Genomic DNA, 9,016 nt, shown 5'->3' with positions numbered 1-9,016 from the left:
CTGCATCTCTATTTATTTGATCTTCTTCTTCTTTTTTTTTTTTTTTTTTTTTTTTTTTTTTTTAGGAATTACATATACATACCACGTCAATACCCGGTATATGGGATGGGTACGTCATTACTCTATAAAACATACATTTGTTTGATCGGCTCAAAAAATCTCCTTTCCTGATTTGAAATTGCAATCATAAAACGCTAGTATAATATAAATGTTTTGGCATCACAGTTTGAAATCGTACAGCATTTCGTATCCAAGTCCTCCTTTTATATATTCACTCATGTTTCACGTTTAATTAATCTCCGTTCGCACTTCTAATTCGTTCTAGAGAAGAAAACATTTTAGTTTATAAAAATACTGTTCCAAGGTATATATATTTTCATTTATTCCTGCCTTTTTTCCCAAATTGGGTAATCGGCTATTTTAATGTCAATCGAATTTCAAGCATGACATATTATGTACACATATGTAACTTAGGAATATCAAATTCTCTTGATCATATCGTCAGTCGATAGTCACAACCCGCATGATGCGTTTTATTAATCGTTTACAAATTGTAGTTGTTTTTTTAGTATGTATTTAGAAGACAATTTCGCCGAACGACTTAACGTAAGCTTCGTGCAGTTTGTTGATAAAATCTGGATCACTTCTCAAGAGATAATTAAAAGCTTGAAGCAGCTGATTCCTTGTCAGCGGTTCTAACGGCCTAGCTAGTGGTTCCGCAGGACTCGGAGCCGCAAACATTACAGGAGGTATCAATGCAGGTGCCGATCCCGTACCCGATAAAGCTGGAGTCGTGATAATATCTTCTGAAGCCTAGATCGAATAACAGATTTGTGTACAAAATTAAATAAAAGAAAAAGAAATTGAAAGGAAAAAAGAAAAAAAAATATATTATTACGAATTATTCTTACTGTGTTGCCTGACACATGAGCAAATAAAGATGCAAGAGGATTTGTATTACTAGGTGTAATAATAGTTGAAGTTTGATGATTGGTTATGTTAGAAGATGTTGTATTTGTTGGCGATTGTATCCTAAGAAATCCAGATGAACCGTTCGTTTCACTAGTGCTTTGGTTTACCGATGGCTGAAGATCTTGAGAAACGGATGCTGATGTAGACATTGCTGTGTCTTGGGAAACAGTTTTATTCCGTCTTTTAGATCTGCCTAACAAAGTTATACTACCTACGTTAATCGATGTCGCCGAAGGAGCAGGTGTTTGTGATTGCAATGTCGATGGTTGTGGAGTTATCGATCTCTGTTGCTTTTCGATATGTTCTAATGTATGTGCTGCTGGATGAGACATTAAACGTGCCAATAATAATGGCTTATTTTCATTTGGCCCTGTATTTATAGCGGTAGGTTGATCACCGGCTTTGAAATGCCCTGTATTTACCTAACCAATAAAATCATATTAACAATTTCGTACGGGTCGTACGATGCTTAGTACAAAATTATCGAATGAATACTAACTTTAGCTTTCGCGAAGAAATCCATCACGCTTTGCGAAGTAACATCAGGACCTAACGGAGCCGCAAGAGGTCCAGAATTATTATCCGTTGCAGGGGTATTAATAGGGGATTTGGTTTCAGAAGGTTTAGTACTACCACCTCCGCTATTTGCTCTGTTCGTGTTGAAATCCTCTTGAGCTTTACTAAGCATACTAAATATATCCACATTATTCGCATTAGATCCTGCATTCTTTTTATTTTGAATGGAAGGTTTGTTAGCTGCCTTTCGATTCTTTTCAGACTCCATAACGAGTTTATATAACATGGCCGCTATGCGTATACACTCTTCTTTGTCGTAAAACCAAATACCATAAATATTACACCGTGAATTTCTATATAATAGAAAGGGTGCTTGTAACTGTAAGTCTAGGCCTTGCGTTACTGGTTCCACTAAATTGTTTGTATTCAATCTGTGAAAATAGGTATCGTCAAGACACAAAGAAACAAGCTAGGAATAACTATAAGTAAAGCATAATCATATACGTACGTATGCATGTACACATACATATACATATCCATCCACATATATACGATTTAAAATATGTAATAAAAAAAAACAAAGATTTAATACCTATTCATAATGAGAATACTATTGTACGGTTCGCCGTTTCGAGAGTAAACAAATAGAGCACCCTCGATGTCAGTTTTTTCCCATTCGTTATTATCTCCATTAAAAGTGTACAAAGCTACATGAGTCGCTGTCTCTAGAATATCCTTCACGTAGGGGTCAACGCGTTTCAGCGCGGCCACGTTCATTCTCAATTCCGTCAAGTCCGTCATATTGTCGGATAACTTAACACAAAAATTAAAAAATAGAAACTTTTTTATCGAACAATAAACGATTCGACTTTTTCGAACGAACTTTTTACTACAAGTCCGGTATTTTGAAGCAACGCGAGCAGCTGCTTCTTATAAACGCCATAACAGACATTAAGGCTGACGTCGTTGATACGTTCGCTAATCCGTACGTATTCTGTAAAAAGACGTTGCCATTGGTCCTCGCGAGAGGCCATAACGTTTCGTGATTGGTCCAAATCAAATCAGAAATTTCATTTCCATAAACAAATCAACGATTCTTTTCTCCTGTAAAGTGCATATTAATCGATGACTTTTAAACCAATCATGTAAAATGTCGACAAAAATATATAATCAAGTTTTTATTGCGACGTAAACGTACACCCTCTAGATTGCGTCTTCAAAAATATCTAAATGTAACGGCGGGATTGAAAAACGGTATAGGATATATGGCGATATTTCTGTTATTGCTCGGTTTATTTTTACCATTTCAAGGGAATATGTAACAAGTTATCGAGCATCGCTTACTACTCGCCTCTACATATATCAATATTCGTAGTAGTATTCGTGATACAACTACTACTTACAAAGAGCAACATTTGAATTAAAACTACTCTTTTTCTCGAATCAAAACAGATTGTACGGTAGAATTATGTTATCGAAAAACTTTGAAAAGGAGAAAACAGGTAACTGTTAATAACATTTATTTAAAAGTGAATGATATAGCGTGGAAACGAAAAGAGTGGCTTTAAAAAGTGCGGCAAAAATTAAAAATGGCTGAAAAGATTTAACGCGCATATTCTCGATTCAGAATATATTTAGGAAATGTTTTCTCCTTGTTATTCATAGATTACAACATCTTTCTATTTAAGAAGAAAGAAAATGCGTTAACGAAAATACGACATTTAATATTTGGCAGCATTATGCGCGGTGGCGTAGCGCATGGAAAAATTGGGTCGATCTGCGAAAGATGGCGGCTGCAATGTGATGTGCGTGAGAGAATTATGCTGATAGATTTTTGTGAAAACATACAAAAAATATGGAAAAATCTGTTTCCACGTGTAAAGTGAAACCTCCGAATGGGAGTCTGCAATATGTATCGTAATACCGATATAGTATATTAAAGATAGTTGGAAGATAACGTTTGTTTACGATAAAGTTTGTGACCACCGCAACGTGAAGCCGAGTGTGAAAGGGTAAAGAGAGAGACTTGAAAAGAAAACGAGACTGGAGATAAAGCGTTGCCGGACTTCGGCCCGGTGATAATATCAGTAGAGATGCTGAAACAATTGCAGATGGGAATGAGAGCTTTTCTCTTGATGGCTTCCCGCGTGTGGACATGCGTCTGTTTTCTACTCAAGAAGCAGGTTAGAGCCGTAAGTAGGTGCTTCGCGCCTCTTAGTTGTTTTTCTTTTTTTTTTTCTAGCACGAAGAAGATACACTACTGCGATATCAATTCGCGTCTATATATTTTTGCAAAAAGCATACCACGCAGTAAGAAAATATATTTTTTTCTCGTTGCATAATCTTTTATCGTCCCAGTGATATGTTATTATTGTTGCGACAGTATAAAAAAATAAATTAAACGTTTATTTCTATCTACTCACACACACACACACACACACACACACATAATTGAGATTTTATATTAATCATAATGGCGATACAAATTTTTTTCTTTGATAATACGATGCTTGAATAGTAGTTGCATTTATAGTAAAAATGAATTAATTTTTATATAGATTTCACAAATGCAGCCAGTTAAGTATGAAATCTTCCCATTATCTCCTTTATCGAGGCATAGACTTAGTAAGTAAAATTTTACTCTACTTGTGTTTTCAAATAATTCTGTTATTATTTATAGTTCTTAAATGAGTGATATATACATTACAGATATAGTTAAGAGAAAAGTATTAGTACTTGATTTGGATGAGACCTTAATTCATTCTCATCACGACGGGGTAGCAAGGCCAACCGTTAGGCCTGGTACACCTCCTGATTTTGTCCTTAAAGTAACGATAGATCGACATCCTGTTAGATTTTTTGTTCATAAAAGGCCACATGTAGATTTTTTCTTGGACATTGTTAGTCAATGGTAAGCTCCTTGATATGATATTATTTTATCTTATTTATTATAGGATATGAAATATTCTATGTAAATTGATATTATTTTAATAAAAAAATTTAGGTACGAATTAGTGATTTTCACTGCATCTATGGAAATTTATGGTGCAGCTGTGGCAGATAAACTAGATAACAATCGAGGTATTTTAAGGCGCAGATATTACAGACAGCATTGTACTCCAGAAATGGGTTCCTATACTAAGAATCTTTCTGCCATTTGTTCAGATCTAGCTTCTGTCTTTATTCTTGATAATAGTCCTGGAGCTTACAGAGCTTATCCACGTAAGTGATGCTATTTACTTCACGATTTGCTGGTATAACTCTCACAGCGATAGCGAATTTCAGTAGTGCTCTAAAAATATAGACGTTTTGGGTAAAATTTAAAGCTTGCTCGTATTGGTACAAAGCAGATAATTTTTATTTTATCTCGGACTATACATTCTGAACATATTTGATAATCTAAGCTCTAATATTTATACATATATATATATATATATGATTAATTTTATTGTAACAGACAATGCAATACCTATCAAATCATGGTTTAGCGATGCAGGAGATACTGCTTTATTGAATTTGCTACCTGTTCTGGATGCTCTACGCTTTACACAGGATGTGCGGTCAGTTCTTTCAAGAAATTTGCAATTACATAATACTTGGTAGCATAATCTTAATTGATTGATGTACTAGACATTCTAGCAATCAATCGTGTAATAATTTAGTGTGTCTAGATTAGGATTATTATTGTTATTGGTAATAGGCATATTAGGATGCTGTCCAGATAATGAGATGACGAACCCCTTACCCTGTCCTCATTTTGTATACTTGTTATGCAAAATATAGCGAGTGTGTGTCAAAGGGAATGGGATCTTCAGCCAATTATTATATCAGCACAAAATCTTATAGAATAATTTTTGTATACAATCTGATTCGTATTTAAATGAAAGACCTGTTTTCTAATTGTGCATTTGCCAAAGATTAAAAAATTGAAAACATATGTTGACTATATCTGACAAAATCTCTCATAAGGAGAGAATTATTTTTATTTAAATTTTGGCACACATGGCAATGAAATGATGAATTTGAAATACTTCTTATTGTACATTATCAATCTAGAATGTAGAAAGAAACATACTAAGTCATACTTCGAATAGACTCTGCTGTAACTCACTGTATCAGTGAGGCAGCTGTCTGAGTTATGTCTAATATAAAGAAGTATTAATAAAGATATAAAAAAATACCGAAAAAAAAAACATTTCATTTTTGCAAAAATTGAGGACTATAACCAGTAAATCCAACCTGTGACGTTAATAAAAAAAGAAATAAATCAGCAAAATAATGAATTTATGCATATACCTGTATACTCTGTCCGCTTGTCTAACAATCTAGAGTTAATGATGAATATTATGTACATATTAGCAGTAATTAGAAAACGAATGTGTTTATTATGGAGTGGCTAGTGTGTGTGTATGAAGAATGTAATTAAGTCATTAAGAGTATAAACTTTATATAATATTTATTATAAATGGATATATACATATATGTATATCTTAAGATCGATCAGTAAATAAAAAATATTACGATTGCAGCACATTGCTTTATATTTCACTTGTACTTTAAAGAAAAGAAACACGAGGACAGGGAAATAAAGTAACAAAAAATAATAATAATAATAAATAAATAAATAAATAAATAAATAAAATAAAAGCAATAATTGATACTTTTGTGCTTTGTTAGATTTTTATACATATTTTCGTTTATTATTAATCGATAAATAATGCTTCATTAAGCACTATGCTGCAAAATATTCGTATTATATTGAATGATCCGTATATACATAATTGTATATATTTGTATAAACATCAAACTTACATAGTGTTAAAATCTTATTTAAATTAAGACATGCTCATGTGCGCTAGATTGAAGTACCAATAACATGTTCTCAAATAAACAACTTTCAATGGAGAACAATTCTTACTTTTTGATATACAGGATGATCATTGTAAAGGTTGACACAATTTTTTAAAAATTGTTTATTTATAGAATAAAAAACGTTTAATATAGTAATAATTAAATTTTTATATGCCTTAAAAAAGTTGGGGTATAACAGATTCTGCTGAAAGAATTATCAAATAATAAAGGTTGTAAAATAATATACAGACATAACTATGTGAATAATAATTATTGCATAATTCTATTAAAATTTGTAGGAGGAACTATGTTTTTGATAGGTATTTCTACATTTTTTGGTGCTTGAAACATGAAATTAATTACATAATCATAATTCAACTCTTCTTAATTAAATTTTTCTCTTAAAGTATTATTAAATAACTCTTTTGATAATCTTTACAATGACTACCTTATATATTAAAGGATTTGTTTACATTGATTTATAATACATTCACATGATTTTACATGTTTCAAAACAACATTAGCCATTGCTAAAAAACATAGAAACAATATTTAACGAAACGAAATTGTATTAGTATACACAAAAAAGATTATTTCCATGTACATAACACACGTGTGTGCACATAAATATTACATATTCAATGTATGTACTCTACATATTCATACAGCATAGAAAATAATTTTTTTCACTTTCGAACTTTATTTCGTTCTTTGTATTATTATTATTATTATTATTATTATTATCACCATCATTATTATTATTATTATTACTATTATTATTATTATTATTATTTTTCAATGTAAACTGAACAAGACGTATTTTTTTTATAACAATATTAAGCACTTATGGTTTTGATACTCATATTAATATTTTAATAAAAAAGCCGTAAGTAAAACGGACCTAGGATAAAGTTTAATGTACAAAAAATACTTCATTGATAAGTAAAATTCATTTTAAATATTTCTTTTGATAGTAAACTTTGTATAATAAAATATAGTATCAGTTTTATATACAGGCTACACTTTTACAAACATTAAATGAGAATAAAAACAAGATTTTTGTCCTTTTTATAATGTGTTACAGAATATATTTTATGCACTTTAAAAACTGTTAAGACGGAAGAAAGTGAATTGATGGAAGTTGTAAATAATTTTCTTTTTTTGTTTTATATTTAATCTTTAGGTGGATCGTCTCGTACAATTTCCAAAGAACTATCTGAATTATTAGTGCTACTTCCACTTCCAGCATCATCTTCTCTTTCTGTTGCTTTTTCTTGAACTGTACTTGTGCCTAATTGCCATGATGGAATAGATGCTGGAGCACTGGGAAACTGTTTTCTATTTAAAAATAAATATAATAAAATAATAAATGTATAATAAGGCTCTGTACAATGATCATAATTTCCATATGTAAAATATAAAGAATACAAGAGTACAAGACTAACTATTTGTTATAATCATTTATATAGAACATTTTAATATAAAGTAATAATATAACAAACGGATACCTTGACAGAAGAAGCGCTTTTAGACTAGATAGTTCTTGTTTCAGTTCTTGTACAAGTTGTGGTATTGCTATGTCGATCGATTGATTTTGCGATAATCTTTTCACATCAATCTCTACCTTCGAAATTGAATCTTTCATTTCTTTTATTGAACTTTGGATAGCCTTATCCAGTTCATTAACAGAATCTGTTATACTATCTTTTTTCTTACGACCATATAAAAATGGCTTAATAAATTCCTACAAAATTACAAAAATTTTGATATCTTACTTTATGCCGTATCAGAAGATAAATTTTGTCAAAAGTTTCTAAATAATATACCTTATAAAACCAATAAACACAATAAAGCGTAGCTCCAATCACAGCGGTGACGTTAAAAAATTCTTTAATTTTTTGTAATAATGTGGACTGAGAGGATAGCATTTGGAAGTGCGGATAAGGAGGTCTATCTGGTATTGATATTGCTGTGTAATCATTTTGATTATCAAATTTCCTTTGCTCATTAATATCAATACCAACTAACTCGCAAGCTCTTTTAATTTCTTCTTCTGTTAAACCTTTCCTTTTAAGAAATTCCTGCTTTTTACTGAATGGAGTTCTTGAAACTTTAGGATGTTGAAAAAATTGTACTGCTGCTTTTACCTTTAACAGTAAATTACTGTCAGAGATAGAAAGAATAAATTTAAATGAAATATAAATTGCATAATGGTACAAAGTGCAGTTAACGGATTTTTAAGTCGAAAATGACATTACCATAAAATTTATATTAAACAGAATTTTTATTTACATTTCTATTACAAGTATATACAAACTATTATAATCATAAATATATATTGGATATACTTACTAAATTTTCACGCAGGCAAGAATTATTAATATCAGATATGTCTTGTCCCGTCATTCTGTCAAATAATAATTCACGTTCATAGCATAACTTTGTAATATTTATTATCCTGTATTGAAATCGTGTTTTATGGTAACGAGTAAGTGGTACCAAATTACGAGAGAGAAATAATATTTATAAATATTCATGAATACCTTGGAAACGCTTCAAAAAAGTGATATGTGTTTGAGACAACAACAATTTACAATTGGAAATAGTTTTACATCCTAGAGTAATGAAGTGTCGTTAAAATTTTTTATATGTGACAAAATTTTAAGTAGAATTTACA

General features: G+C 30.9%; 3 protein-coding genes across 9 annotated transcripts; 1 reads left to right on the top strand and 2 right to left on the bottom strand.

Annotated features, from left to right (window-relative positions):
* Positions 1–352: 352 nt before the first annotated feature.
* Positions 353–2,440, bottom strand: LOC122634804 (mRNA-decapping enzyme 1A). 4 transcript variants are annotated; one of them, XM_043824120.1, is made up of 5 exons: positions 2,081–2,440; positions 1,472–1,919; positions 1,184–1,394; positions 912–1,093; positions 353–813 (listed from the first exon to the last, which is right to left on the bottom strand). In XM_043824120.1, the coding sequence occupies exons 1-5, from the start codon at positions 2,287–2,289 to the stop codon at positions 577–579; spliced, it is 1,287 nt and encodes a 428-aa protein (XP_043680055.1). In that variant the 5' UTR covers positions 2,290–2,440; the 3' UTR covers positions 353–576. The 4 variants fall into 4 exon arrangements, with proteins under 4 accessions (XP_043680055.1, XP_043680053.1, XP_043680054.1 ...); XM_043824118.1 differs by having other exon boundaries at positions 912–1,394; positions 1,472–1,521; positions 1,606–1,919; XM_043824119.1 differs by having other exon boundaries at positions 912–1,394; positions 1,472–1,521; positions 1,609–1,919.
* Positions 2,441–2,785: 345 nt separating this feature from the next.
* LOC122634810 (CTD nuclear envelope phosphatase 1 homolog) lies at positions 2,786–7,783 on the top strand. Of its 3 annotated transcripts, none has more exons than XM_043824136.1 (6): positions 2,786–3,680; positions 4,047–4,113; positions 4,198–4,399; positions 4,493–4,710; positions 4,946–5,048; positions 7,523–7,783. In XM_043824136.1, the coding sequence occupies exons 1-6, from the start codon at positions 3,582–3,584 to the stop codon at positions 7,557–7,559; spliced, it is 726 nt and encodes a 241-aa protein (XP_043680071.1). In that variant the 5' UTR covers positions 2,786–3,581; the 3' UTR covers positions 7,560–7,783. The 3 variants fall into 3 exon arrangements, with proteins under 3 accessions (XP_043680071.1, XP_043680070.1, XP_043680072.1); XM_043824135.1 differs by lacking the exon at positions 7,523–7,783 and having other exon boundaries at positions 2,797–2,990; positions 3,154–3,680; positions 4,946–6,019; XM_043824137.1 differs by lacking the exon at positions 7,523–7,783 and having other exon boundaries at positions 2,797–3,671; positions 4,946–6,019.
* LOC122634809 (peroxisomal membrane protein PEX14) lies at positions 6,592–8,986 on the bottom strand. Of its 2 annotated transcripts, XM_043824134.1 has the most exons (5): positions 8,883–8,986; positions 8,692–8,746; positions 8,166–8,486; positions 7,848–8,083; positions 6,592–7,677 (listed from the first exon to the last, which is right to left on the bottom strand). In XM_043824134.1, the coding sequence occupies exons 2-5, from the start codon at positions 8,743–8,745 to the stop codon at positions 7,512–7,514; spliced, it is 777 nt and encodes a 258-aa protein (XP_043680069.1). In that variant the 5' UTR covers position 8,746; positions 8,883–8,986; the 3' UTR covers positions 6,592–7,511. The 2 variants fall into 2 exon arrangements, with proteins under 2 accessions (XP_043680069.1, XP_043680068.1); XM_043824133.1 differs by lacking the exon at positions 8,883–8,986 and having other exon boundaries at positions 8,692–8,851.
* Positions 8,987–9,016: the final 30 nt, after the last annotated feature.

Source organism: Vespula pensylvanica, chromosome 16, assembly GCF_014466175.1.
Source record: "Vespula pensylvanica isolate Volc-1 chromosome 16, ASM1446617v1, whole genome shotgun sequence".
Taxonomy (NCBI): domain Eukaryota; kingdom Metazoa; phylum Arthropoda; class Insecta; order Hymenoptera; family Vespidae; genus Vespula; species Vespula pensylvanica.
Note: the sequence above shows the minus strand (reverse complement) of the source record. Positions and strands in the feature narration are given on the sequence as shown.

Coding starts and splice junctions, on each gene's coding strand:
- LOC122634810 (XM_043824135.1), top strand. CDS start 3,582: ATGCTGAAACAATTGCAGATGGGAATGAGAGCTTTTCTCTTGATGGCT. Junction 3,681..4,046: donor TCAAGAAGCAGGTTAGAGCC/GTAAGTAGGTGC, acceptor ATTTTTATATAG/ATTTCACAAATGCAGCCAGT. Junction 4,114..4,197: donor TTTATCGAGGCATAGACTTA/GTAAGTAAAATT, acceptor TATACATTACAG/ATATAGTTAAGAGAAAAGTA.
- LOC122634809 (XM_043824134.1), bottom strand. CDS start 8,745: ATGACGGGACAAGACATATCTGATATTAATAATTCTTGCCTGCGTGAA. Junction 8,487..8,691: donor CTTGCCTGCGTGAAAATTTA/GTAAGTATATCC, acceptor TTACTGTTAAAG/GTAAAAGCAGCAGTACAATT. Junction 7,678..7,847: donor AAAGCGCTTCTTCTGTCAAG/GTATCCGTTTGT, acceptor ATTTTTAAATAG/AAAACAGTTTCCCAGTGCTC.
- LOC122634804 (XM_043824117.1), bottom strand. CDS start 2,289: ATGACGGACTTGACGGAATTGAGAATGAACGTGGCCGCGCTGAAACGC. Junction 1,920..2,080: donor AGTATTCTCATTATGAATAG/GTATTAAATCTT, acceptor CTATTTTCACAG/ATTGAATACAAACAATTTAG. Junction 814..911: donor CTCATGTGTCAGGCAACACA/GTAAGAATAATT, acceptor TATTCGATCTAG/GCTTCAGAAGATATTATCAC.